Raw genomic sequence first — 27,838 nt, forward strand, 5'->3', positions numbered from 1 at the left:
ATGCTGCACTTGTTTCCCCTGAAGCGGCAGGAACCCTTGGCTTGTTTTCAAGGAGAGGAAATGCCCGGGGGCCGGGAAGCTGCCGCCGCCGGCCCTCTCGCAAGCGCTGGCCGTCGCCCTGGGTTGGCACCGTGGTTCCGAGCCCAACTCAGGAGCCACCCGCGCGGCTCCCCTCCACGTGACTCACTTCGACAGAATATCGGAGTCATGTCCTCAAGGGCCGAGACTCAGTGAGATTAATAAGCTTTAGAGCTTCACCAAGAACTTTCTTCGGGGAAGCTGCCATCTTTGAAACAACCCATGCGGGGGGTGACGGAGAGTGGCTCCCAGAACAGTGCCCTCTGCGCTGAGTGAGACAGCAGTGGCGACCCAACAGGTGGAAAACGGCCGGTCCTCCCAGTGTTATTTAAAAAGCACCGGTGACCTCACAGGCCCGCCAAGAGCCCCGACACCCGCACCTCGAGAACTGCAGTAGCAGATCAGCACAGGCACCCAGGTGGCACTGTCCTGGGCGTGTGTCGCCATCTGACGCTCTCCACACTCAGCGGCCTGAGGCGTGGCCGGAAAGTGTGACTGGTCTCTCTCCACGTTCGTGTCCAGACCGCAAACAGCTGGGGGTGACGGCGGGGTGGGCGCGCAGTGCAGGGGCCGCGCTCAGCAGGCGGGCTTACTGACTTTCTCACCGGCGGCAGCCCAGAGAGCTGACATCTACGTTTCCACAAAGTACCTCCAAGTCCAGCCAAATTGCAAACTGCGGAAGCGAAGGAACGAGGAAGCCAGAGCGTCTGGCTCCCAGACAAGGCAAATTCGAGCAGTGGGTCATATGTCTTCAGATTTCCACCTTACAGTCAGTGCTGTGATGTTCAGTCTCTAAACTCCTCAGGACAGAGCGTTCACCCTGTAAGCAGGCGGTTTCTGCGCCTGTCGATGTGTCTGCGCTGCATGTCGGGATGCGTGTGTCGGCAACTACGCTTCATTTCTCGAAGCAAAGAAGTTCGTGTGAGTACGGATCTCACACACTTACGAGTTAAGGAAAGCTGCAGGACACCAAAAAAGGTTCTTTTCGCCCCGGCTGGTGCGGCTCAGTGGTTGAGCGCCGGCCTGAGAATCAGAGGGTTGCTGGTTCGATTCCCAGTCAGGGCACAGGCCTGGGTTGCGGGCCAGGTCCTCAGTGGGGGGCGTGTGAGAGGCAACCACATGTTGGTGTTTCTCTCCCTCTCTTTCTCCCTCCCTTCCCTTTTCTAAAAAAATAAATCTAAAAAAAAAATAGTTTCTTTTCATCTCTCTATTCAACTCTTTATGTACCTACTTAAGGTATAATAAGTATAGTAAGATCCCAGTTCTGTAATAAAACACACTTTGAGAGACTTTCTTTGAAAATCCTGTGAGAATCCTGTTTGCCTCAAATGATGAATAAAATAGGAATGTGACATGTCTGTGGACAGGGACACGGCAGGTCCACGTGACAAGTATAAATCGAATCTCTATTCCACGTCAGCTTTTGGACATTGATGTCAGAAATGGTCATTTCTGTTAGAATGTGTCTTGCAGCCTCTTGACCTGGCCAGCGTCTCAGAGGAGACTGCCGATCAGAGCGCAGGCTGCGTGTGTCAAGCACCCCCGAGAGAGCCTTCTGAACACACAGCGCTTTCTGAGGTTTTTTTAAAAGAGCGTCACACCACGTGGGCTTTTCATCCCATTTACAGACTCGTCGTAGAAGGTTAGGAGCTGAAGCCAAGTTCACAGGACACCCAGGACAGCGACGGTGAGGGAGATTCCCCATCACCTTCTGAAGCACCACACGCCCAGGTGGCTGCGAACCAGGGTCAGCCAAGGACCCCTGACTCGGGTCCCCTCCCGGGGCCTGTCACCGGGCCCCCTTCGCCAGCCTGCGCCTTCTCATCCCTGACCACACATTGTGTCCACGCTGAACGCATCTGCCTGTGCACGAGAACGGTCCCCACGCCCCAGGGACATACACGTACGGCAGGCGGCCTGTCCCCAGAGAGGTCTGTCCCATGAGGAACAAGCAGCTCGGCCAGCACTGACCTGTACTTCAGGAGCAGCTTCAGGACCACGGAGCGGATGACGGGCGTCTTGTCCACGACGTCATCAAATGGAGACAGACATTTTGTGTGTTCACGGTGTCCTTAAACCAAGAGGAGAAAGGGGGGCTCATGGGTCACAGCAAACACAGAGAAGCGAGAGGAGGCCTGGGCTTTGAGCTCTGCAGGGAGAACGCAACGTACTCTGGGGCGCGCCTCTTAAGTGCTTCTTCTCCACAAAGAGCAGGGACAGCAGCAGGTCCACCACGTCCTTGTCCGGGGGACAGTTGTCTTTGAAGCACATGGTGGACACCAGGTCCACGAAGAAGCCGGTACACAAGCGTCGGAAGTGGGCGTGCTTCTCAATGGCAGCCCTTGGGAGTGGGCAGAAGCCACGTCAAAAGGCTTGGCGGGAGGGCTCCGGGTCCCTCCCCACACAGTGCCCCGGGATGCGATGGCATCTTGATTTTCTAAATAAAAAGGTGCTGGGATCTCCTTACATTGATCAGAGCTGGTCTGGAAACTGCACCAGGCAGTGTGGACTGTCTCCTTCTAGGAACACTTCGAACATTTGGGCCTGTGGCCCCCTCCTAGCACCCTAAGAGCGCGCCACAGAGCCCCCACGGGGCCCACCTCGCGCTCCCTTCTTAGAGGCCTCGGGAGGAAGGACACCAGCCCTTCTGCGTGGGCGGGGCCCGCTAAGCCCACAGGGCTCCCGCCGACTTCACCGACCTGCCCTGGAAAGCACTTTGCCGGCACAGAGCAGACTCACCCGCAGCCACAGAGCGTGAACGGCAGTGGCACGCCAGGAGGGTACCCCTCCGCTCCTGGGGTCCCTTGTGACAGCTCTACATTACTCATGACTTTCTGGTTTACTTCCTCTAACTTTGCTGCTCCCAAATCCATCCTTATGTATGTCTTAGGGACACAACAATTGTGAGAGACGAGGTTTTCCTGAAGGTACATTGTCTCTCGTGGGACCGTCCCATGCAATCAGGATTTCTAAGGTTAACAGAGTTATATTTCTGGATACTGGACTAGCAAAAAAAAGGAGCAAAAGCCTTCTTAAGCGAGAAGGTGTTTCACCTCATCTCCTGGGACACCTCTGGGGAGAAGTCCTCCGGCAGCTCAGCCAAACATTGCTGGCAGTCCATCTGCCCGAGGGTGAGCCAGGCTCGGACGCAGCGCAGGCAGAACACGTGCTCGCAGGGCAGGCAGACGGGGTCGCGAGCGTCTCCTAGGCAGGCGGAGCATGAGGGGACCCTGGACCTAGGATCCAAGGACGGGGGTCAGTGCTGGAGCGGAGCAGCTGGCGGGGAGACGCTGGAAATAGCCGAGGACCAGACGCCTCTCCCTCGTGGGGCCCCGCCGAGGAGCTCACCGCATGAAGGTGTCCTTGGCCTGCTCCTTACACTCACAGAGAGTCTTCATCACCGCTCTGAATGGCTGGAAGGTCTTGATGTCCGAGTTCCCTTGCAGACGCTGGGGCGGGAGGAAAGGCAGTGACCAGGAAGAGGGTGAGCGGCGAGGAAAGGCAGCCAGCCGGGCGGGTCAGAACCCCCAGGGCAAACCCCCCCGCCTCCCCGCTGCCAGCCGGCCGCCTGGGCCTTCAGGGCGGGCCTTGTGCGTGTCCAGCAGCTCTTTCACTTGGGGTGCTGTTTGTAATAGTGAGTAGTTTCCGTAAAACACTACGCTCTGACTCAGCACTCAGGACAGGGGACAGAGCTGAACAAGTGGCTGTCAGAGAGCCAGCGGCCTGCGAGAGGAAACCGCTTTCCTTCGCCCATTCAGATAAAATGGCAGGATCTTACAGGAGTGCGCCACCTGCAGGTGAGGGTTTGCAGAGGCAGGGCCTGCGTGCGAGACGACCAGAGCGCTCACCTTATCGAGAATGCAGGCAGACTCAGCCACCAGCGCGCGCAGCTCAGGCAGGTGGCTCTCGGTCCCCAGGAGAACGTGCTCCACGAAGAGCGCGACAGAGAAAATGCGATTCCAGTGGGTTCTGTCAAAAGACAGTGCTACCCGCTCAGCTCTGACCAAGAAGCCTGAGACGGCGCGGGGGCAGGCGGAGGGAGCCCCGTGGGAGCCCCGCGCGGTGCCGCAGATCCTGCCCCGACTCCGCGTGGATGCAACCCGAGCCGCACACTCTCGTCTCAGCCTCCGCCTGGAAGTCCCGCCACGCCCATGAGGCCAGCGCAGGACTCGCCCGCCAGGACAGCTGCGCGACTGTGCGCCCCCACCGTCCTGCCTGTCCCCGTCCCGCTCGGGGCCCTTTGCAGCTGCTCCCCGTCATAGCATTCCTGCCGGGGGACCGCAGCCCCCGCCCCCCCGCCCGGTCCCCGCCGGCACTCCGCGCACTCCCCAAACTCCGCCGCTGCCTCTGTGCGCCTCCAGCGTCAGCGTGAAGCCGGGCATTGGGGGGCCCCAGGTGTCAGGGGTGGAGGAGGAAAGGCTACCTCCCGTGCAGGGTACTGGAGCCCCCTTTCTCCCTGCTGTGCCCAGGACTCGGCAGGTGACCGGGAGACACGATGGGAGGGACCCAGGGTGCCGGCTCCGGGGGCTCACCTGACCTCCCTGACGAGGCTTCCGGCCATGCCCCTGTGGCTCTGCAGGGACCCGTCGGAGCAGAGGAGCTCCAGGGGCATCGACAGCCTCTTCACCGTCTGCAGCCACGCCTGGGGGCTGGGCTTCAGCAGGTCCCTCAGCAGCAGCTCAGCACAGGCCAGCGCCGCAGACACGTCCAGAGTCTGGGCAGGAGAGAGACCTGCGACTTGGCAGCTCGCCCAGCCCCTTGGATGGCTCTGCATCCCGAGCGCAGAGACCCCCGCTGTTAGCCCGCTGTGCTCTCACAGCCCAGGCCCGCAGCCTCATCTTGTCCTTTCTTTTTAATCCTCATTCGAGGACACGTTTATTGATTTTAGAGAGGGAGAGAGAGAAATCTCTGCGAGAGAAAAATATTCTCTGTATGCTGTATGTGCCCGGACTGGGAATGGAACCCGTGACCTTTCGGTTTCCGGGACGACGCTCCAACCAACTGAACCCCCAGGCCAGGGCCGCAGCCTCATTTTTACTGCCTTGGGACACAGCAGGCACCTGTTAGATGTGTCTCAACATCTGAGTCGCCCTGCCGTACGGGCCCCGTGCTGGAGTCTCCCATTTGGAGCATGGTCTGTCGGCCCGCCCTCCCTGGCGGCCCCGGGCGCAGGCCCCCACCACCCAAGGAAGGCCAAGCGCCCGCCGGGAGCACTAACTGTCCCCAAGACGGGCCATACCATCTCGCGTCCGGCCAAGTTGCGGCTCCGTGTGGCTGCCTTTAGGCTGTCTAGAATCGGGGGGTGGATGGTCAAGATTCTGGAGAAGTTCTGGAGCCGCGTCCTGAAGTGCTGGTAGGCCAGGTGCACCCAGGGGAGGGAGAGCTCCTCAGGGTGGCTTTCCAGGCTCAGCTGCTGGATGCAGGACCACAGCGCCATCTGCAGGAACTGGGGAGGAAGCCAGGCTTTCAGTGTGGGTGCGTATGCGGTGTGCCTGTGTGCACGCGGTGTGCCTGTGTGCACACGCCGCTCCCCGGGGAAAGGGGGACTGTTCAAAAAGGACAGAAAAGGAAATCAAAACTCACACACACCAGCTCTGTCCCCGGCCCACGTCCTGGCATCATCGCTTCCAGCGTTTTTACATCCATGCCTGTCCTCCCCATTGTCCCCAAGTTAAGGCCAGTGTTTCTTGACTTCTCCTACTTTGCCTCATAAACTTTTCTCTCTCTCGCTACATAGACTGGAAGCACAACATTTTTAATGGCTGCGCAAGAACCAATCAAGTGGCCATCCTCTTGTTTGTCTAATCCTTATTTTTGGACACTTAAATTGTTTCTAATTCTCTGTTTTTGTAAACAAAGCTAAAAAGAACATTCCTGGAACTAAAATGCTGGACCACATCTGCAAGAGCATGTGGAGGACAGGGTCACCGGTTCCGATTTTATGACGCCGCCCCCCCCCCCCCCCCCCCCCGCCGATCGCCCCGCCAGGCGGCTTTCCAAAGCTCCGCGCTGCTTCACGCCGCTCTCAGTGATGGAGGAATGCCGGCCTTTTGTAAAAACCGGTCTTGCCACAGGGATAGGCATAGATAGCATCTAATTTGCACACGTTTTGCTGACGTACTGGTGCCTCTCAGCAATTTTACTGATGTTTCCTGGATGTCTGCATAATTCTGTTAACAGTTGGTTTACAACATTCACCCACTTTTTAAAGTTGGGGGATTTTCTTTTTGATTCCTAAGAATATTTAGTAACCCTTAGTTATATTGGTTCTAGATTCTCCTCAAATCTGTCACTTTCCCTTTTTAGGCCCTGAAGTTTGAAGGAGTACCGTTCTTTCCACAGAAACTTCTTTATCATTATTCCCCTATAATGGTCATTTAAACATTCACCTAATTTTCTCCCGGAGACACCGAGCATTTGAAAAGATGTTCCCGGAGAATGGGAGGTCTTTGTCACGTCCCCGAAAGCTCACATTCGGGGGCCAGGGCGGAGGCGGCAGTGCGGCCCCCTCGCCGCGCACCGGCATTCCCTCGGAGCCCGCCCGCCCGCAGCGCTGCGTCCGGGGCCGGCGCGACAGTACGCACCGTCAGTTCTTCCCCGCTGGACACCTTCATGGTCAAGAGCAGGAAGTCCCGCAGGTAGCAGTGGAGCAGCTCCTGCCGCTCTTCCCCAGGGAGCCGTGCCAGGAAGAGGCCCAGAGGCGTCTGCTGGAAGATCTCCAGCAGCTTCTTGGACGCTCCTGCAGGGGAGACACCAGAGCAGCGGGAGGTGAGGACGCGAACCCCTCCGCCGGGCGCGGGGGGCGCGGCTGCGGCTGCTGGGCCGTGCTCCGTGGACACTCCCAGCGGGGCCGGGGTCTGTGGGCTGGCAGCCCAGGACGGCGGGCGGCGCGGTTCCGAGGACACCCTGAGACACTCGGCAGGACGGACATAAAGGCAGAGAGGCGTTAAGCACTGGTCACAAGCAGCCTCAGTAGCCCCAAAGGGACAAGGCGGCTTCAGACAGGCCGAGTGCACGTCTAGCGAGCCAGGCCAGGCGGCGGGGGCCCCCCGCGCCAGGGGCAGGTCGCGTGCTGCTGCAGCCAGGAGGCCCCGCTTTCCAGGCCCTGCACGTGGCCCGTGTGGCAGAGCCGGGCCGGTGGGTGCAGCCCCTGAACCGAGAGCTACTCTCTCCTCCGACGGAGGCTGGTTTCAGTTTGCTCAGAAAAAGCAGCCGACGCTGAGGTAGAAAAATAAGCTCATCGTCAGGTACCCTGACCTGGATTTTAATTTTCCTTTATTTTTTTATCCTCACCGAGGACACGCTTGCTTATCTTAGAGGGAGGGGAAGGGAGGCAGAGAGAAGAAACACTGATGTGAGGAGCATCAGTTAGTTGCCCCTCATACACACCCCGACCAGGGGACCGAGCCCGCAACCCAGGCATGCGCCCTGACTGGGTGCTGCACCCGTGGACTTTTGGTCACAGGACAACGCTCCAACCAACTGCCACCCGGCCAGGCCAGCCTGTATCTTTTAAAGGCAGTACTGGAAGTCAACTCCAAAAAGATCATTTCATTACGAAATATGACTGTTGCCAAAGACGTGTGAACGCTGGCGTCCCTGGAAGGCTGACGGCCAGGTCACGGGGCCAGGGACACCAGCGCAGCAAGGTGCCACGGGGCTCAGGAGGGACACAGGCGGTCGGCTCGGACGATAGCGCTCTGCTCTTGTCGCGGACAGTCATTGAGAAAAGACCAGCCAAGGACACCGCCTGAGTGCCGCGTCGCTGCTGCCCAGGAGCCTCAGAACGGGCGTGCCTGCCCGTGCCCACCCCGGGTCCCCGCCGCGTCCCGGCGCACCTGTGGGCTCGGAGATGTACTGAGCCTGGGCCCCCAGCTCGTCCACGTAGTCCCTGATTCTCCAGCTGAACGGGAAGCTGCTGTGGTCATCCTGGGAGAGCTGCATGTGGCTCGGCACCGGGATGTGGGCCGCCTCACTTCGGAACCGGCTGTTGGGCGAGGAGGACACAGGGTGGCTGGTGAGGTGTCGCTTGAGACACAAGACAGGGGCCCCCCTGAAGCCCGTTCTTCTCAGTCCTCAAAACCGGGTGCCTCTGAGGCCACGCAGACAGCCCACTAGGCCTCAGGTTCCTGTGAGGAAGGGACCGGGACGACCTGGCATCACCCGCTTTGCAGTTAAAGCAAACACGGATTGAGGCTGGCATCGGGGTGAAGCTCGGCAGCTGAGGCCCTGGGGGCCCGGGCCTTGCCGTGCCCTGTGCAGACAGGACACGACTCTCCAAGGAGCCTGCCTCCCGAGTGCCAGTCATTTCCTCCCAGTGCGTCCACCGGTGACCCCGAATTCCACTCACTCTGCCCTTTTTGTTACCCTTACATCCTGGAGTCAAGGCCCCCTAAACCCAAACAGGAAGCTCCGAGGAAGCTGGCTGAGCCTGTGCGGTGCACGGGCCGGCCCGCGCAGGAAGGACCTGGACGCGCTCCACCAAGCAGGCGCGGTGCCGCCGCCCCAGGCCAGGCGAGGTGCGCGCTCTGAGCGCTGGGAGGTGGGCCGAGGGCAGATTTCTCAGAATGTCACTCAACTCCCAGGGCGCCGACTGCGGGGTGGCTCTGAAGTCGGCCTGTGTGTCCCCGGACCCACAGGAGGGCACTGAGGCCGGGGCTGTTCCCGCACCACAGACAGAAAGCCTGCTCCTCACCTGGGAGCATTCGCCACGAGAGGAATGTTCAGAAACTTCATGTCACTGAAAATAAACATCCAAAGGTCTCTTGTCCAGGACGGGGTATCGGGCGCGGCCAGGAGCTCCAGGTTGCCGTTTCTATCAATGACGGACACCATGCTGGCCAGGAGAGGGGTCACGGCGCCCTGGATCCGCTTCCAGAGGGTGTGCCTGCAGTGGGGGACAGGACCCCCCAGCCCTAGGTCAGTGTGGCCACGGTGGGAAGGCGCCCGGTGACCCCAAGTTAGCGTTTGTCCCCGGTGGGTCGGCGCACTGGACGGGGGCACTAATCTCTACGTGCCATCGCTTCTATTAATGACGTGACCCTGTTGTCATAAGAACATGTGTGCACGATAAACTGTAGGTAATTAATATTGGGGAGGGAAATGCAGGCTCTCTGGCCAAAGGAAGAAAACTCCTACTTGAGTTTTAAGGACACGGTACCTAGGAACTCAGAGAGAATTCAGAACTGTCCACGGAGGAAACAAAATGTGATGACAGCTCCAGAGATCTGCTGATGGAAGGGGGAAATGGCAAACTAGGAAAAGGGCAGAAGGCCGCAGGGGCGACAGGGGGAAGCGGGGAAGACGCACCGGGCAGGCGCGCGGATGCTGCACTCGGGCGCTGGGGAACCCCGAGCAGCAAGGCCACCGGGACTCGGGCTGTCTCCGCCCGAGAGGGCTTCAGCCCAAGACACGCGGATGGCAAAGCGTTTGTCCCGAAGGCTGTGCTCGTGGGCCAGCAGGCTCCAGAGGGCTGCCTGACGCTACGGCCGGCGCCGGCGAGCGGAATGCATGCCGTCCGACCGGCCCCGACCACAGGAGGGACGCGCGCGTCCTGACGTGACAACAAGCAGCAGGGCGGCGAGAGGGGGGCATCCCAACCCTCTGAACCCCCGGCAAACGGGGCAGCTGAGGCACGAAGGCGGGTGTGAAAGGGGCACTGGAGGCTTTAAGGGCTGTCTGTGTACAATGGAGTTCTTAGTCACGTCCTCAGGGGAGGCCCGGGGAGGAGAGACTCCTTCTAGGCTCCTCTCTCACGAAAATCCTGACTCAGAACGTACTTTCAGGAAAGGGATTAGGGATAATTGGAGAAGAAAGGGCTGCAAAAGAACCCCTTCGGCAACAAAATCGCATCGATAAGCTCCCAAGTGCCATCCCTCGCGGGCAGCGCCCCGGCCGCTCCCTCTGATGCGACGAGCGGAGTCCAGGCAGTCAGGACGGCTCCTCGGGCGGGGCCTGCGGGTGGGTAGACTCTCCGCTCCCAGAGCAGGGAATGGAGGGCCGCGGTGAGGGGCACAGGCCGAGACAGCCCTGCCGGCGGGGGCCGGCGGCCCTCCTGCAGATCCAGACCAGCGCCCCCGCCCCAGGCCACGCTACTCAGCCTGGGCTCAGCCCGAGAAAAGGGTTTTACAGAAAGAGGAACATGGGCAATACACGAATTCTTAGGGTCTTGTTTTTATAGTTATCAAGTAACTTTGAGCAGGAGGTCTGGGGAAGTAATTCCTCTTCCCTCCCTACAATCACCTCCTTCATCTAGTAACCTGAAACAGCGCCCGCTTCTACGGTCTGCCCCTGGCTGGCAAAAGGTACGCCCTCCAGGAACGGGTTTAAACACACATACAAAAGTCGTGAAAAGACGCAGCAGACCTCCGCATGACCCTCACCCAGCCCACCTTGTACTGCTTTGTGCGGGAAAAAAGATCACTTTGAATCACTCAGAGAAAGGGCCCCACGCCCTGTCCCCGGCGGGGAAAGGACGCGTACAAGGGTCGCCTGCCGCCCTGCCGCCTCGGGCCTGGTACCTGAACGTCCCTGCCTCCTGGAGGGCGTTGGGGCTGGAGGCCTCCTTCACCACCCACTGCTTCCTGTCGAACCCGAAGCTCTCCTCCTGCCTCTGTAAGAGGCCACGGAGATGCCGCTTGGCCACCCGGAAGAAAGCAGCTGCAACAGAGCAGAGGGGGTGCGTCGGCCAAAACCCCGCGCTACTGGCCCGGCCACCGGGAGGGGGGCAGCCTTTGCGCACCTGCGGCACCAGGTCTAGAGCAGCCCACGAGGGGCGTGGGGACCCCTGGGACCTCACCTGTGTGCGCATTGTCCTCGCTGAGGAGGCTGAGCAGAAGCTCCACGCGCCTCACGTGGCGCTGGCCGCACTCGCTCGGGTCCTGGAGCAGACCCACGGCGCCCTGTATGCAGCTGCGCAGCAGGTGTCCGGTGTCCAGGGCCGGCGTCTGTCACGGACACAAGAGAGCTTCCGTCAGCCACCCCTGCGTGGGCGAGGCCTGGCTGGAGCCAAGGCCCCCAACAGCGGGAGGGGTGCATCCTCGGCAAAGCACCCCAGTCATCCACGTGCCAGGCTCCCCTCAGACCCACGGCGAGGTGGTCCTGCCTGCTCAGGACTTGCCAGGGTGGGGGGACACAGCACGACCGGCCAGGAAGTGGCAGGGAGGGTCCCGCCAGACTCTGTCCGGCTGACTCGCCGGCACTCGCCGCACGGGGGAGAGAGGGCCGGGCCGAGCCGCCCTCTCCGTCTGCTCCGCGGATTCTGGGGCCGGGGCGGAGCTCCTGAGGGGGCCCAGCCGCCCCCGCGCGGCCCCGGAACGAGCGCGCGGCACTCACGTGGCAGCCCCGGGGCCCGGAGGCCTGGCTCTCCCGCACCTCAGGACGGTTCGTCTCCACGTCCGCCCGGGCCGCGCCGGGCTCATCGCCCTCCACTTCCATCTCTTCCTCGCGGCCGTCTCCGGCCCCGTGTCCCACCACGGCTGCAACGGAAGGGACACCGTCAGGCCGGGAAGGCCCAGAAGACGGCCGGGGCACGGGTTCCGTGCCTGCTGGGGGTGCTGGCGGGCAGCCGTTCCCTGGCTCCTGGCGGTGGCGGGGTCCCCAAAGACAGGCCCGGGGCACACAGATCAGCGTCCGGCTGTCCAACGGCAGCCCCTCCCGCCCATCCCGGCTCTGAGGGCCGATGCAGGGACAGAGGGGACAGGCGCCGCAAGCACCCACTAAGCTACTTCTTCCAGCGGAAGCGGCCTTGGGGAGCGGCAGGGAGGCTTCGGGGGCCCCCCAAGCTGCTGCTGAGGCGCAGAGGTAAGGCCGCGACAGCCGGAGGCACAGCGGTCCTGCTCTCAGGCCGCACCACGGCGCTCCTGTCGGCGCCCGGCCGCCACGCCATGCCTGGCGTCCCACGTTCCCAAAAGCTTTCCCCCCGCAACGTACACTCAGGTTCACTGTCTGGATCAAACAGCTGGCTGATGGTCATGTCCTGCAGCTTCGTCACATCCGAAGACATGACAGTGGACCTCCGGAGGTCATCGATGTGCACAGACCGCCACAGCCCTGTGAGGAGTAAAGTCACCGACTCTCTCCGCGTACCCTTGCCGGCCTACCCATCGCGCAGAGCAGGGATGCGCCACACACCCTGGCGGTCGACACACCGCCGCTGCGCGGACCCTCAGTGGACGCAGACACCCCGCAACCCAGGCTGCATCTCAACAACTTCGACGGAGCAGCCTGCGTCGCCCTGAAATAACCGACGGGTAAAGGCGGCCCGGCCAAAGGCTGCACGCCTGGCACGCGCTGGAATTCCACGTGCTGTGCCGTGGCCACCGCGGGGCTGGGGGCACCGCACGGGTCCTCCCACCATCCATGGGATTATTAGAGTGAACCCCTCGTGCCCGTGTCTGGAATACCAACTTTCTTACCCAATAAACATTCCATGATCTATTCCTGGGGGGCGGGGGTCAGGGAAAGAGAAGGAAACTGATTTACGATGGCACACCCCACCCCGACAGAGGCACAAAGGACCAAGGCGTCCATCAGGGGCTAGTCGGGAACAGCTTCTCCCACGTAATAAAAGGTGAGGGACCAGAGAGGCCCATTAAGTGTGTATCTACAAGCTAATGAAGGAAATGCTGTATGTTGGAGAAGCAAGCTCCAAAGGAGCGCTGTTTGCAGTAATCACTGGTAACATACGTAATAGCATCTGAAACGAATGTTGTTGAGATTACCGTTAATATTCTAATTTCAGACTTGCGCACTCTAGAACCAGTTGGAAATACCCTTGATTGCCACTCACGTAACTGCACCCATCCGTATCTTTGTCCTACCTCCATGGGACCCAACGTAGGACGATCCACTTTCCATCCGGGACAGCTTGGTGATGAAATAGACGAAGATGCAGTGCTGATGCTCTTGGCGCTTGTTGATTTCATTTATAGAAGAATACCTGTTTTTAAAACACACACACCAAAACAAGTCAAAGCAAAGGCACCACACAGCCCCGCAGGGTGCCGAGGCTGGAGGGCGTGCTGCACGGCCCGCCTCACGCCGCCCTGCGCGCAGCCTGATGTAACCTCACGCCCTCCCGGCCGCCTCGCCTGCCAGGCCTGTTCCCTCCCGCAGCGCGCGCCCTTCCGCTTCGACAGGCTTTTCTCATCGCTCGGAAACCCGCACCTGGACCCCTGCTGGGCTGCCCCAGCCCTCCCAAGGGCAGGACCCGCGGAGACTTCCACTTCAGGGCGCGGGGTGCCGTGGGCGGGCAAGCAAGCCGGGAACCACGGCTCCCCGTGCGTGGAAGGGTCCGGAGGTCACGCAGGGACAGGGGACACAGTTCTGAAAGCACCGTATCTCCCCGATGGACACTATAAAGTCCAATTGTGTCATTTAAAACAAATAATCACTAAAAGCCTGCAAACCCATCTGTCAAGGACATGCCTTCAGACCGTCTCAGTGCCCTAGCGCCTGGCCTTGCCGCCTGCCACCCTTTCTGTACCCTCGCTAGCCTCTCCTCTTCTCTCTCTTCCGTGTCTCCAGTCCACAGTTGGGGAAACGAAAAGGGAGAATCGTTTTTACTTTTATTCTAAGTTTATGGGGATACGGTACTGTTTTCAGGGAAGGAATTCTTTAGGACTCCCCAATAAATCTGGGGTCTCCTATGCAACTTCGGAGAAGAAAAACAGAAACGCACTTAGCGGAGGCAATGAGCTGAGCGCTGCACATGCCGTCTTCGAAGTCCGTCTGGATGACAAGGATCTTGCGCGGAGCTGTGCGATCCAGGCAGTTTCTGAGGAAGGGAAATTAGGCATGGGAGTCCTCCATCCTGAAAAGTGGGCGCCGAAGCCCCCCCGAGCGGCAGGGGCTGCGTGGGGAGGGGGCGACCCAGCGGAGGAAGACGCAGGCCCGGTAAATGCCTCCTCCGGAGCTGCCAGGACCGGGTTTCAGAGAAGGGTGTGCCCGGAGGAGGGCTGTCCTGCTCGGAGCCACGGGCCCTCGCACGCGTGCGCCAACGCCGGCGACGACACCCGGGGTCGCTGCGGCCAAGCGGCGGAAGCGCAGAGGGAGACAGGCAGGGGCCTCACCGGACTTCTCTGAGGAAGGAGTGCTCGGTGTCAAACTGCTGCAGCGACAGGATCGTGGGTCTCAGGGCCCCGCCGGTGACTTCTGACTCTAAAACCTCGCAGTCGTGACTGGTCAGCAGTCTGGAGAAAGTGGTAATCTGCAAAGCCAAGGAAGGCAAACTCCCTGCACATCCCTTCGATCCGGCTCCCAGAAACATGAGGGTGCCCGGCAAGGTGCGGCTGGCCCGCAGCCAGAAAAGGATCCAAACCCAGAGCTTCTGAAACCGAGGCGGCACTGAGGGAAACAAGGCATCGGAGGGGAGACACCCTGTCCCCAAAACGGGGCCTCTTCCCGCTTTGGTCCCTACGGGAAGTCATCATGGGGCTCATCACAAATACCGTGTCTTCCCTGGCGGCCTTGCTCCCTACTTTCAGTGGAATTAGCCGGCGAGACGTGCCCCTTCTCTCCCCTCCTACAGCTGCCAGCGCTTCTCCCCACCCCTGGGCCACAGCACTCAGTGCCACCGAAACACTCCTCGTGGGGACGCCGCCCTCGCGGCGGCTGCATCGCCGCCTCCAGAGCCGCCTCACCGCTGGGCTTCCGATGCCTGTGCCTGACTGCACAGCGGGCATGTCCCCTGGGCGTCAGAGGGGCACCCGTGGGATTTACCGCCCCCCCCATACTTGCTGCTCCTTCCAGGATTCTCTGCTGTGATTCACCAAACCTCTGGGCGGTCTCCCTCCTACGGAATCAGTCATCCACGCTGCCAACTGACTCCTGTTTCTCAACGCCACCCATCCGTCATCGACTGTGCTCACAGCAGCCTCCCCTCCCCTGCTCCGCCCCATCTTTTCTACGATCATCTCTCATCAGACGCCCCCACCTCCACGCCCATTTCTCCATCACGCCCCTCCGTACAGGAGAGGGCGAGCGGCTCGGGGCAGCCGCCAAGGCCCTGCACGGAGCCTGTCCAACGGCCCCTCAGCTCATCCCTCGGCACTCAGCGCCCGGACGCTGAGCTCCGTCAGCGGCTGACTCCTGGCCTCCTGCCCAGACCGTCGTTTCCCACCGGCCACCTTGGCTCAGGCAAGGCCCTCTGCCTCTGACACCTTCCCAGACTGACCTCACAGCCCGTTTGGGGCCAGCTCCTAAAGGTCCCCCTGGCCTCACGGCTTGCCCTGCACTACCCGACTTTGCCTGGGGACAGTACTATGGAACGGTATCAGCAGCACGGGTTCGTGAGTCCGCCTTTCCACTTCCACTGGGTGGCGACCAAGGACCAGAACCGTGCTGATGCCCTTCCAGGTCCCCGGTGAGCCGACGGAGTTCTCAAAACGCGGCACTTCATCTGTCACAGCGCACACTGGATAGAGTGCGACTTCAGCACAGGGCTCTGCACAGAAATAGGAACTCAAACTTGGGTTAGCCCTGGCTGGTGTGGCCCAGCGGACTGAGTGCCGGCCTGCAAACCAAAGAGTCGCAGGTTCGATTCCCAGTCGGGGCACAGGCCTGAGTTGCGGGCCAGGTCCCCAGCAGGGGGCGCACAAGAGGCAACCCCACATGGATGTTTCTTTCTCTTTCCCTTCCTCTCACTCTAAAAATAAAGCAAGCTTAAAAAAATGGGCTAAACTGGGTCTCTTCACACTTAACATGAAGAGGAAGCAAAAGTCTCAACACACCCCCCTGTGCTTCCAAGACACTGACTGGGAAAGGGTCTCGAGTTTCTGGCCCCAGGCACCTAGGGCTCTGCGGAGAGAGCGGGCAGGGGACAGTCACCTCGGTGAAGACGGCGCGGCGCTCCGGCTCAGCTGCTCGCAGGTGAGCCTGCAGGAAGTCTGCGAAGGAGTCGTGTTGCTGCCGGTAGTAGTATTCCTGTGACAGGGAACGCGCGTCGAACAAGCCCAGGGGGGACATGCAGAGACGGACCACGGCGTCGGGCGTGGCGCAGTCCAGCAGCACCCGCTTGGCGCCCTCCAGCACCTCCTGGTAATGCTCGGGGGTCGCGGCCCTGTGACCAAGCCTCTCGATGACCTGGAGCACCACAGAGGCGCAGGTGTCCGAGTGGTAGCCGATGAAGACGTCCGAAGGTCTGTATCTGTGTGCGACTCCAACAGGTGTCGCTGTGACACTGACGAACTTGTCCACCCAGCCCTTGAGCTCCTCCACGATCTTCTTCTGCCATTTCTCCAAAACGGTGTTGATGTCCAAATAATGCTTCTCCAGCCGGTTAATGAGGGGGATGGGGAAGTGGTTGTAGACGACATCTTTCTCTTCGATGACTATCAGGTGGAAGTCCGGGTGGACCCGGCACTTGACCCGATGGGTCCCCAGGCCGAGGTCCACGTACTTCTGGCCCCCGAGGTGGACGTAGTACTGGTTGAGGGCGTCGTACAGGCTCTCGTACAGGTTCTGCAGGTTGAGCAGCACCACCATCTTGCCGGTCTCCATGCAGATCTTCACCCGGTTGATGTTTCTGCAGATCTGGGTGTACTCCTGGTCCCGGGGGAAACTGGAGCCAAAGATGATCTCCGGCTGCTGGTCCTCACTGAAGAGGGTCTGCTGCAGGATCTGCAGGGCCACGTAGTTCCTGGTCAGCAGGAGCAGGTAGCGGGACTCCGAGTCCTCCAGGACCCCGCCTGGCGCCCGCGCGGGGTCCCCATACACGTTCTGCTCAATCAGCTGCATGGTGCTGACCCCCTCGGAGAGCCGGGCCTCGGGCAAGCTGGCCGCGAAGATGTCCAGAGCGTGGATGCCATCTTTGCCGCTAAAGTTCCGGAGGACGGCCTGGGCAATGTCTTGCGGGGAAGGCTTCTTGTTAGAAGCTTTTGCGCTGGCGAAGACCATCTTGATGAGGCTGTAGTAGTCCCGGAGCCCAAAGAATTCCTTGTCTTGGTTCTTGCACACTGTTTCATAGGCTTTGGCGAAGGGCGCGAAGTAGCCTTTGATTCTTTCTTGCACGAGGGGCTCCGAAGAGCAGATCCCCTTGGCACTTTCCACGAGCTCCTCCTTGTTGGGGCTGCCGCGGGACACAAAAATGCCCCGGTTCATCTTGGCGGGGTCCAGGGCCCAGTTGGAAATGCCGATGAAGCCCACTTTTTTGTGGGGGGCGGGGTCATCTTCGATGCATCCATCTTCCAGCAGTGGGTGCAGGGCCTTGAGGGGCATTTTGGGCGAGTCCTCGGCCAGGCCGACCTCGTCAAGCACCACCACGGAGACGTACTGCTGCAGGTCCTTGTCCTGCTGGAAGCGGGCACACTGCTTGAAGGTGCTGATGATGCCCTGGGGGGTGGAGTGTGGGCTACACTGGAACGACACCAGGTGGACCTGCTTCAGGTTCCGGAAGAGGTCCGAGTGGGCAGCCTGGCCTTGCATGGCGTCCGCCACGATGGTCTTGGCCAGAGATTTGGAGCTGCCGGGCTTGCCCACCAGGAAGAGAGGGATCCTGAGCTCGATGCAGACGACCATCATGAAGACATTCTCTTTCAGAGCCGTGTTCCTGGCGATGGTTTTCCGCAGAGACACGCCATCCAGAAAGAGGTCCTGCGCCCGCGTGATCGTGGCCAGCACGGCCTTGCCATCATTGTACGGCTGTGGAAGGAACTGGCAGATGGCTTCCCAATACGACTCCTGCTTCTCCAGAGAGGCGTGGTAGCACACGCCAACGGCCAGCACCAGCGCCCAGAGGACGGGGTCTTCCCCGTCCTCGAAGCTGCTGTCCCCGCTGGCGTCGGGCTTGTGGCAGACGGCGCGCTGCCAGGATAGCAGCATCGCGCTGCGCTCGTGGAACCACCGGAAGACCCTCGCACAGCGCTCCACGTCCCGCAGGCTGACGAAGCCGCACTCGCCGCCTCGCTTCCTCATGAAGCGCTGGGAGGCGGACAGCACGTCGGTGATCACGCGCACGTCGTCATCGCCGACCGCGGTGGTGTCCACCAGCCTCTGGACGATCTGCCGGATGTACAGCCTTTCTGTGGTGTCATTCAGCTGCCCGAAGTCCCACACCAGAGGAGCCAGGCTCGGTGGCAGAGCGTGGACCCGGTACACCAGCTGCCTGAGCGGCGTGGAGCCCAGCCTGTCCGCCGTCTCCTCGGCCCTCACCCGGTAGCCCAGGCCGGCGGCCTCCAAGCGGGCAATCATCTCCGGGGAGTGCTTCCGGTACGGGTTGCAGGCCGCGATGATGTGCAGGCCGGAGCCCTGCACCAGCCGCCGGCCGCCCACCGTGCGGTCACACAGGACCTCCTTGATACAGCTGACGGCCTCCGTTGTGTTGGCCTCGTCGAAGAACAACACGGTGTCCAGCTGATGCTCCCTCTTGTTGGTGAGGGCAAGGCGTTCCGCCTCCTGGACTCTGGCATAGATCATGTCTGCGGTGGTCCCCCCGTGGACCTTGACCAGCCTCATGGTGTCGGCCTGGGTGCAGCCGCGCCGCAGGCCGCTGAGGAACTTGATGAGTCTGGTCTTCCCACAGCCGGTCTCTCCCATGATGATAACGGGGATCCCACACCGGAAGCGCATCTCGATGGCAAGGATCTTAAGCATGTTGTCCGTCGTGAGCTCATATGTCTCATCGGGGTCAACGGGCCACTGGATCCCTAACGCCAGACAGAGCCGCTGGAGTTTCTCATGTCTGGGCAGCCCGTCAAAGTCAACATTGAAGGGCACCCTCTGCAGCAGCAGCCCCCGGTACAAGTCCGTCGTCATGATGTCTTTCTTGATCACCTTCTTACTCAAGGGATCGATGGCGTCAACCATGTTCTTCGAGTTGGGCTGCAGATGGAAGCCTATGAATGTCATGGATGTGTGGTCGTCGTTGAAGAACACATACGGGTGCGGCTCTGACTCCCACCGCTTTCGCAGAGAGAAAGGGGCGATGTCTTCTTCCTCGACTCCATCCATGGGGACCATGTGCTTCCCTGGGCTCTGGTCAGACATGTGAAGTGTTGGTGTGGCGAAATCTCGCGCCATGAGAATCATGAAGGTGACCACAAAGTTCTTGAAGCCCCGTAGCGTGTCCCCGACGATCTTGGGATTGCAGAAGAGAGAGGCCTCACAGTCTTTGAGCTGATAGTTCAGGAACCGTGCAAAGTTCCAGAGCTCCGACCAGGACGGGTCGGCCACCCCGCAGTAAATCAGGAAGTGCTGGATGCACTCCTTGGGAGTGCCCTCCACCCAGCCTTCCCGGAACTGGAACGCATCCAGGTCTTGTTTCTGATGGAACCGTTTCAAATATTGGAAAGGTCTCTGGAAGGTTTCGCTGCAGAACTTGGCCTGATCCATTCCTGGCTCTCCGCAGTGCCACTGGGGACGGAGCTCCATGTCTATCACTTCCTTGGGGGGCCGGCAGGTGACTTTGGGGAAGATGTCAAGAAAGCTGAACTGGGGATTCTGCATCCTCTGGAAAGGAAAGATGAATATACATGGTCATAACTAAATTTCTTCTAAAAACGTTTTTGTGTTTGAACCCTCCCTGTGGTCTCTGGGACAGAACGGCGTGAAAAACCACGTTTCGGAGAGCAGTTTCTGCGGCCCCTCTGTGCAGAGGGGCCGTTCATGTGCCCACTCCGGCCTCGCGGGAGGCCCTGAAACCCAATCTCCCTGCTCTGCGCGCGCGTGCGTGCGTGAGAGAGAGAGCGAGAGCGAGAGCACGCGCGCGCGCCCAAAACTCCCTTTTGTTAAGAAGTGTAAGTGACAGAAGTCTCCTTCCCACCCCAGCGGCATCAGGAAAGATGATCCCCCGGCGGATGACTCCCGCACCCAGAGCACGGCTGGCCTCGGCCTTGGGCGCAGAGCGCCAGCTGTGAGCCAAAACAAATTTAAGATGCTAACTGACGAACTGTCTCTGCGAAGCCCGCACTTAGCTGCCTCGCTAAGGCAGAAGTGGGGACGACAGAAGGCCCGAGGGACCGTGCCCCACCAGGCCCCACCAGGCCCCACCGGGCGGGGCAGGCTCTCGGCTGCGCACCCGTCGGGAAGGCCTCTGAAGCAGCGCCGACTGCCCTTCCAGAATCTCGATGACATACAGATGGCGCGGGTTCCGAAGCCACATTTTCCCATTTATGTCCATCAAGTGCTGTAGGATGAGGAGCTTAAAAAGAAACGCCCAGATTCCAGTCTGCACCTAAAGACAGAATCACAATGGCACGGGTGTAAGTTTTTACACAGACAACCAGGCCACCCACCCCGAGGACCTTCTAATTCGGTCCTTTGATACGAGGCTGACTATCAATACGCGGCTGAGGAATTCTTTATGCGCGGAGGAGGCGGGGCAGGAGCCGCGTGTTTCCCGCCGCTGCCCCTCGGCGGGAACCCGGGGCGCTCACCGAGGAGGTCACGTCGAAGTGGAATATCATGGGCTGTGCCTGGTACTGCGCGCTCAGGAAGGGCAGCAGAGAGCCCAGGACCTGCTGCTCGTCCACCCGCGGGTCGATCAGTCGGATAACTTGGAGACGCGCGTTTTTCCTGCTAAACTTCATTTGCAGAGTTTGATGCAAGCTCTTCACGTAGAGAGACTTTCCTGTACCATTGAAACATGGAAATCAGGTGCCAGGGCTGGGGACCACGGGGAAGAGAACCCAGCAAGAAGTAGCACAAGTCACTTCTCTCTGTGCGAAATTCAAAGCGATACAACATCGCACGGGACTAAAGGGCCCCGACATTTCCTCGCCGTCCCCTGCTCACGGTGCGTGCTATTCCCCTGGGACCAGAGACGCAGTGCCAGTGAGCGGCGGGGGGCAGGGTGGGGGAGCGGGGCTGCGCATGGGATAAAGTCACCGCAGCGGGAATGGCGATGGGGACTAGGCGCCTGTTTCTTCTCAGGACAGAGATCGTACCTCCTCCTGCTCTACGACCCACCTCAACCTCGTAGGAGCTGGGGGAGTGTTAGAAAAGTCCAGGGAGCATCAGCAAAGGCTGATTAGAGAGGGGAGGGGGCCGTCTCCCAGGAATCCCGAACTGGGCCGGGCGAGAGTCCAGTCCGCTGTGGGCGGGTTTGCAGCTTCGGGTGAGCCGACCTTCCCGGGACTCAGTCTCCCATCTCACGGGAGAACCTCATCCATCCGCCTCACCCCCCAGCCCCGTGAGACAGGGGAGCCCACCCAGCCCAACAGCCTCCATTACCGACACCCGCTCTCTCCGAGGCCACGATCCCAACACACATCCGGTCCCTGAACACGGCCGCGGCCGACGGGGTCCGCTCCGGGACCCTGAAGTGATGTGCCAGGTAGGCCTGCATGGCCTCGAGGGATGCCTGCGGGGTGACGGGGACTTTGTGCTGGCTGAAGGCCGAGGGCAGGTAGCAGTGCTCCCGCTCGGAGCCGCAGACCAGGACGAGCTGGTAGTCCTCCCGGTGGGGCCGCGTGCACAGGTTCTGGAAGAGCGCCTCCACCCGGCAGGCCACCTCGTAGCTCAGCTGATCTGCGTGCAGCAGGCTGTACACGCCGCGGCCCCGGGCGCCGGCGCTCAGGCAGCGGCGCAGGAGCAGCGCCACCTCCTCAAACGTGGTCTCCGGCGTGCACAGCAGCACCTCGTCGTAGGTGGGCAGCGGCTGCAGCAGGCTGCGCATGTAGATGGCCAGGGTGGCCAGCAGCACCTCCGCGGGGCCGCAGACGATGAGGTTGGGCTGGCCGGCCTGCAGGCCTCTCGGGAGCTCGCGCACAACGGGAGGCCGGCCCTTCGTCGCCAGGTGAGCCAGACAGCGGCCCAGGCCCTCGAGGTCCAGGCAGTGGGGCAGGAAGTCACACATGCCCGTCAGGGACTGTTCCATGATGGCCCGGAGCTTGTCCGCCAAGCCGGACGGACCACGGAGCACGGACAGCAAATGCTCCATCTCGGTCTGCGGCCGGTGCTGGGCGGCTGCGCCGTCAGGCCTGCGGCAGGCCTCCCAGACATCCTGGGCGCTGCAGTCGGGCTTGAGGAAGGACAGCATGGTGAGGGCAGCGTCCTCGGCCGGGTACCTCAGGACCCGCATGCTCAGGTAGACCAGCTGCTCAGCCGTGTAGTAGTTGAGGTAGAAGTGTTCGGCTCGTTTCTGAGCCACGAACGTCTCCCACTGGCCCAGGAAGAACTCCATTTGCCGGCAGACGGCCTCCAGCAGCGGGCCCAGCGGCCCGCGGCCCTCCAGCACCTGCAGCGGCCCCGGGCCGAAGTCCACCAGCACGGAGGCGTCCGCCTCGGGGGAGCAGCGCACCTTGGCCTTCCAGTCCCGGAACAGCAAGTTCCCGGCCGAGTAAAGGCTGATGAAGGACCTCATGAGCCTCTCCACGCTGGAGAACACCTGGAGCCAACGGAAGCGGGAGACAGCGTCACGTGCGGGCCACAGGGAGGAGACACGCGGACCTCACACCTGCAGGGCCAGAGCCGCGGGAGGGGGCTGGCCAAGGGGCCCGCCTGCCTCCGTCACGTCCCCTCTGCCTTGAGCAGCCGGAAGTGTAAAGACTCAGGGCACCGTGTACAAAGCACAAATCAGCTTTGCAAAAAAGCCCTTGGAGCACAGCAGAGAGGCCATTCCCACGTGCGCCTCAGTGCGGTGTCCCCGGCCGGCCACCTCCGCCTGGAAGGCGCTTTGGGCTCCTGCTGATCTGCAGACCAAGGGGGGCCATTTAAGTTTCCTTCTAAGCACTATGCCCGGGGTTCCCTCCCCTCAGGGACAACGCAGTCTATGGACGTTAAGAAGGAGCCACTAACTAAAGGGCCTGTCCCAACGGAGACGTCCTCCTGGGTCCTGAGTTTGAAAGACACGCACTCTGTAGACCCGCGAGTTCAGGGCAGAGCAATTCGCAGCAGTCAAGCCCACGCACAGCCCCCTCCTGCCCCGGCCACGTGCAGGGCCCGGCTCCGGGAGCCGGCGCTCACCTCCGAGAACACCTCCACCTCCACGTTCTTCTGGTCTTTCCTGCCGGACATGAGCATCAGCTTGTTCAAAAGCTCCTTCAGCTCCTCCAGGGAGTACTCTCGCTCCTCCTCGATGTCCCCGTGGCTCCCAGGGAGGGTGAGACAGAGCACCGTGTCTGGGGAGAGCTGCAGGGCGGGACACGTTTAGGGGTGGTCTTCTGCAGGAGGGGCCCCCCACCGCGTGTACCAAGCAGCTCACCCGCTGGCCATCAGCGGGCGCCTGGACCACGTAGATGCCTCTGCTGTTGATGGCGGTAGCCAGTGACAGGGACGACAGCTCCACAGACCCATGACTCTCCTTCACCGTCTTCAGCCACTCCAAGTTGCGGGCAGAGTCACGCTTTGGGACAGGAGAGGAAACGGGGGTCATGTCCTTCCTCTCCCGCCGCGCAGCCTCCCAGGGCAGGCGTCTCCTCCCCGCCACAGGCTGGGCGCGGCCCCCTGCCCATGACCCTGGTGCTTCGGACCCCGTCTCCCGGGACACCAGTGACATGAGGCTGCTACTTCCCTGCGTCCCCTCCAGGGCTTATGGCGCCCAGACGAGGTAGACAGGAAGGCCAGACAGAACAGGGCTGTGAGCCTTCTGTTCCTCAGGCCCTTTTGGGGTCCCCAAGTCCAGGCAGAAGAATTGAGGAAAAACTGCAACAAAGGCTTTTTGCCTGGACAGGAACTTCCCACAGAGAAAAGGAAAGCCCCCATCTGCCCCTCGACGCCACCGCCCCCCGTGGGCACCCGGCCGCCCGGGCTGCGTCGGCTTGCGAGGGAAGTGGCACATCGGAGGCCCCCGGGCCAGGTGAGGAAGATGCACGTGAACGGGAGTGTTTACTTTTTCTGATAAATATTCATCCATCCCAATTGTGGGGAATGTGGAACACACCGGAAGTACACAGAAGTCACAGTCACCACTGTCGGGGGACACACTGGTAACCCTTGCGCATGTTGCTGTTTTGTGTCCTACTTTGTAACGGGCAACACGGAGAAAGCGCTTCCCCAGGGGAAGGAAACCTGTTCGGCACCGTCGTCTTCAACGCCTGCCCGAATGCCCACCACGGCCGCGCCACGGCGCGCGCACTCGCGCCTCAAGTCCTGCTGGGTGACGCGTTCCCAGACCCCCTCTGCGTGGGAGCCAGAAAGAAGACTCACCAGTTTTTTGGGCAGGTACTGGTCGTTTTGCAGAGCCTTCCACAGCTCCTTCAGGTGGTCCATGAACTCGCAGAAACCTGCGCTCATGTCCAGCTTGTAGAGCAGGCACCTGTAGCCCTGCACAGCATCGTGGAAGCAGGCCACGCGGTCCACGTCGATGTCGTTCTCCCCCGCGGAGATGGAGGCCAGGTCCACGAACACCTTCAGCTCATGGATACCTGGGGGCGAGGAGAGACCGGGGAGCAGGGGGCGCCTCGTGACGAGAGGAGACGCTGAGACTCCGACCGAGCACCGTACCCCTTCCTCAGGCTATGGGCGGACACGTAACATCTTGGGGGTTTTATCCACTTTCTGCTTTCACAAAGCAGCTGGCACCATTTCTTTCGCCTCTCACCTGAACGCCACTGACCACCACCGGGCCTCCCTGTGCCGCCCGGCCCTGCAGCATCACCACCTCGCATGCACAGAACAGGCCCGGCTGGTGCGGGCCCCCGCCCGCAGAACCAGGGCTCATGGGTCCTGTCTTGTCCTCCACCAGCATCCGGGACCAAGGCTGCCCGGCCCCAGAACCGAAGGACCGGATGCAACGGGGGCCCGAGCACCAGACTCCTCAGAGTGCAGGGCCTGCTGTCCGGGAAGATACGGGACTGGAGCCCCTAAAATCCCGCCCGAACCCTGGATGGGGAGACCACCTTGAGCCCCGCCTTCTGTCTCCCTGCCGGCCGGGCTCGCGATAAAAGCTCTTTCTTTTCCCCAGAGCCAGGGCCTCAGTGCTGGCATCTATCCGTGTCCGGCAGCGAGCCCTCGCTCGGTAACAACATGTTGACAGTTCCTATAAAAAGTGCAGATCGTTCTCTGGGCTGCTTACTAATCAAAGGAGGCGTGTCCACGTGGACCGGAGCCCCCGGTGGCAGGCGCAGAGGATCGGGACGGGAGTTGGGGCAGGCAGACTCTCACCCATTCCTGCCCCTCACAGCGCTGCCCGCCCCCGCCCCCTACCTCTGCCTCGGCCTCCTCTCCTGCTTGCTCTTCTCTTCCAGCGAACTCGTCAAAGGCACCTCAACCAGCCCCGGCTGGTGGGGCTCAGTAGACTGAGCACCGGCTTGCGAACCAAAGGGTCGCTGGTTTGACTCCCAGTCAGGGCACAGGCCTGGTTGTGGGCCAGGTCCCCAGTGTAGGGGGCGCACGAGAGGCAACCACACATGGATGTTTCCCTCTTTCTCCCTCCCTCCTCCTCTCTGTAAAATAAGTATTTTTTTTTTATAAAAAGGCACCTCACCCAGAGCTATAAAGACCGCCCAGCCCCCAGCGGGGGAGGGACACGCAAGGCCAACGAGGACGTGGTCAGCAAATCTCTCCACGAGCAGGAGCCCTCCTTGGCCTTTAGTGGAAACCAACCAGAGGAAACACTCCCGGGGGCAAGATTTTAAAGAAAGCAGTCCCCAGCTGCTCACAGCAGGGAAGCTGCTTCCTTCCACACCAGAGTGAGAGAAGCACCGTCTGGGTAGAAAACCTACCACCCCCCCGCACATGGCGCATGACCTGAAGAACAGAGCTGGCATAGCACCGCCATGCCTCGCGCGGCCCGTCCGCTTGGAACAGCCAGCCCGGGCGCCACCGGGACGCTCAGCGCCGCAACCCCAGCGACGGGTCGTACCTCTGAGAGCCCCCTGGACCCAGCTGATGAACTGCTTCCTCAGGGCCAGCTCCTGCAGGGCCTCGAGCCGGAGCTCGTTGATGTCCTGCAGCGCCCTGCTGGCAGACACGACCTGCTTGTCGATCTGGCCCAGGGTCCCGTGGCGGAGGTCCTCCACGCGGTCCGTCTGCAAGACAAGGCTCTGCTGGGGGCCGGCCCTGCCCAGCCGGGACCCCAGAGCCTGCAGGACGCGGGCCGTCCCAACGGCCACTGAACCTCCCGAACGGCATCCGCTGTGATGGCCGGCACTGAGGCCCGCCTCCCGGGCCTGGGCGCTACGCCCCCGCCGCTGCCCCCCCTCGGTCAGCAGCAGCCCCGACTCCGCTTTGGAGGCAGACGTTCGGCTGAGCCGCGCGCCCGAGGGCCTGCCGGCACGCGCTCTCTTCCTGTTGCCCAGGCAGGGCAGTGGGAGCCCACCACAGGGACCCCCCGGAGAACCCACCACTGGGGGACAGCGGGCGTGCGTGGGACTCACCCACTGTGCACTGAATGTTAACTGTCATCCTACCTGTCTGCGTACATTTCTACACAGGGCACAGTGACCTTGCAAAGGCTCGTCTGCCAGGAACAGGCACCAGGGCCGACCTCCCCGTGCGCATAGAAAGGACTTCCCGCGCACCACCCTGGAGGCGCGAGGGGACAGGAGGGCGAGGCCGCAAAGCACCTGACGTCCCTTTGCCAAGTTCTTACCCTCATGCCAACAAGCAGTCACATTATTTATAAAAAAGAGGTGAGAAGCAAGCCCCTGGCGTATTCAGCATCAAGTAAAATACAAACAAGAAGCTGCCAGAGGAGGCTACAAACCGCCCCGACCTACTTTTAAACACCAGACAGCGCCTGGCTCCCGGGGAGTCTGAGCGGGGACCCTGCCCTCACCCCAAGATCCCCAGCGAATAACTCACAAGTCTCAATAAAATGTGGAGAATGTTGAAGTCACCGGTCAGGCCCAAAGCCTCTTTGGCGTCCTGGATGACCCTCGCCACGTCGGCGGCCCGCTGCAGGCGGTGGTACTCGCTGATCTGCTCGACGCGCTCCGGGACCCAGTCGTTCGGGTCGCCGGGGTCCAGGGCGCACATGGCATTGAGGTCGGTGGTGAGGCTGTCGTATTGGTTCACAAAGACCTTGAAGATGGTGTCGACTTTCGCCAAGGTCACGTCTCCTGACTTCAGGTCTTTGTACAGTTCATGGAACTTGGTCAAACAGGGGACGTAAAGGTATTTGTATGTGATCTCAACGTCCATAGCCACCTCCTCCATTTTCTCCTCCTCCATTATCGAGTGCAGCGCCTTTGCCACCTCCTCCCAGAAGGTCCGGAAGATGTGACTGTCCTTTAACATGTCTATCTTTTGGGCCATTTCTTGGATGTGGGGGCTCAGGCGGTAATGTGTTACCATGTGCAAGTCTGAGGAGGTGGGTGACGTGTTCACCGTCACGGCGTCATTTAAGCTTTTACCGCTCAGGTCTTCCAAGTGTCTTTGCGCAACCTCTCCGAAGTCCACTGAGGAGCCATACGAGAAAGACACGGGTCAGGACTCAAGGCCACAAGTGGCTTTAGTCCCCACTCCCAGCATGCACTGTGCTCCCTGCTCCCAGGGAGAGACAGAAGGAGACGCCAGAGGAGAGTTTATTAAAGAGTCACAGACGGACAGGGCCGGGAGGAGCAGAGAGGGAGGACGGCGCGGACGGGCCGGCGGCGGGGCCCGAGGCCCAGGACCTGGGAGCACAGCCGGCGCCGGGAAGCTGGGTGCCGGCAGGTCCCAGCTGCAGGGGCGGCTTTAAACCAGGAGAGGGGACAGGCGGACCGCCTGCGTGACAAGCCACCCCACCCCCTTCTCCACGGCAGCGGGAGGTGACATTCCAGCAAGGACAACACAGGGGGTTTCTGCACCGGAGGCCTCAGGTGCGTGGAGAACAGCAACACTTCCCAACGCGTGTGCTGTTGAACTTCAGGAGCAAGGCAGAGGGAGACGGAAGGCACCG

The 27,838-nt window shown here is 61.1% G+C and overlaps 1 protein-coding gene across 1 annotated transcript in view; it reads right to left on the reverse strand.

Annotated features, from left to right (window-relative positions):
- Nucleotides 1-27,838, reverse strand: part of RNF213 (ring finger protein 213) — an 87,292-nt gene that overhangs the window by 17,944 nt on the left and 41,510 nt on the right. The window contains exons 21-46 of the mRNA XM_054593078.1: nt 26,761-27,356; nt 25,820-25,985; nt 24,163-24,380; nt 23,219-23,359; nt 22,981-23,145; nt 21,247-22,402; nt 20,451-20,644; nt 20,093-20,248; nt 15,907-19,524; nt 14,151-14,287; nt 13,760-13,855; nt 12,900-13,018; nt 12,010-12,129; nt 11,413-11,555; nt 10,877-11,024; nt 10,599-10,737; nt 8,774-8,965; nt 7,917-8,065; nt 6,663-6,817; nt 5,318-5,524; nt 4,611-4,792; nt 3,927-4,047; nt 3,427-3,527; nt 3,132-3,314; nt 2,250-2,419; nt 2,050-2,149 (exon numbers count right to left, since the gene is read on the reverse strand). Coding sequence (XP_054449053.1) covers nt 2,050-2,149; nt 2,250-2,419; nt 3,132-3,314; nt 3,427-3,527; nt 3,927-4,047; nt 4,611-4,792; nt 5,318-5,524; nt 6,663-6,817; nt 7,917-8,065; nt 8,774-8,965; nt 10,599-10,737; nt 10,877-11,024; nt 11,413-11,555; nt 12,010-12,129; nt 12,900-13,018; nt 13,760-13,855; nt 14,151-14,287; nt 15,907-19,524; nt 20,093-20,248; nt 20,451-20,644; nt 21,247-22,402; nt 22,981-23,145; nt 23,219-23,359; nt 24,163-24,380; nt 25,820-25,985; nt 26,761-27,356 — 8,872 coding nt within the window. The remainder of the gene's footprint in view (nt 1-2,049; nt 2,150-2,249; nt 2,420-3,131; nt 3,315-3,426; nt 3,528-3,926; nt 4,048-4,610; nt 4,793-5,317; nt 5,525-6,662; nt 6,818-7,916; nt 8,066-8,773; nt 8,966-10,598; nt 10,738-10,876; nt 11,025-11,412; nt 11,556-12,009; nt 12,130-12,899; nt 13,019-13,759; nt 13,856-14,150; nt 14,288-15,906; nt 19,525-20,092; nt 20,249-20,450; nt 20,645-21,246; nt 22,403-22,980; nt 23,146-23,218; nt 23,360-24,162; nt 24,381-25,819; nt 25,986-26,760; nt 27,357-27,838) is intronic.

The sequence above is a fragment of the Pteronotus mesoamericanus genome, unplaced genomic scaffold, assembly GCF_021234165.1.
Source record: "Pteronotus mesoamericanus isolate MK-2021 breed Mesoamerican mustached bat unplaced genomic scaffold, CSHL_Meso_final scaffold_408, whole genome shotgun sequence".
Taxonomy (NCBI): Eukaryota; Metazoa; Chordata; class Mammalia; order Chiroptera; family Mormoopidae; genus Pteronotus; species Pteronotus mesoamericanus.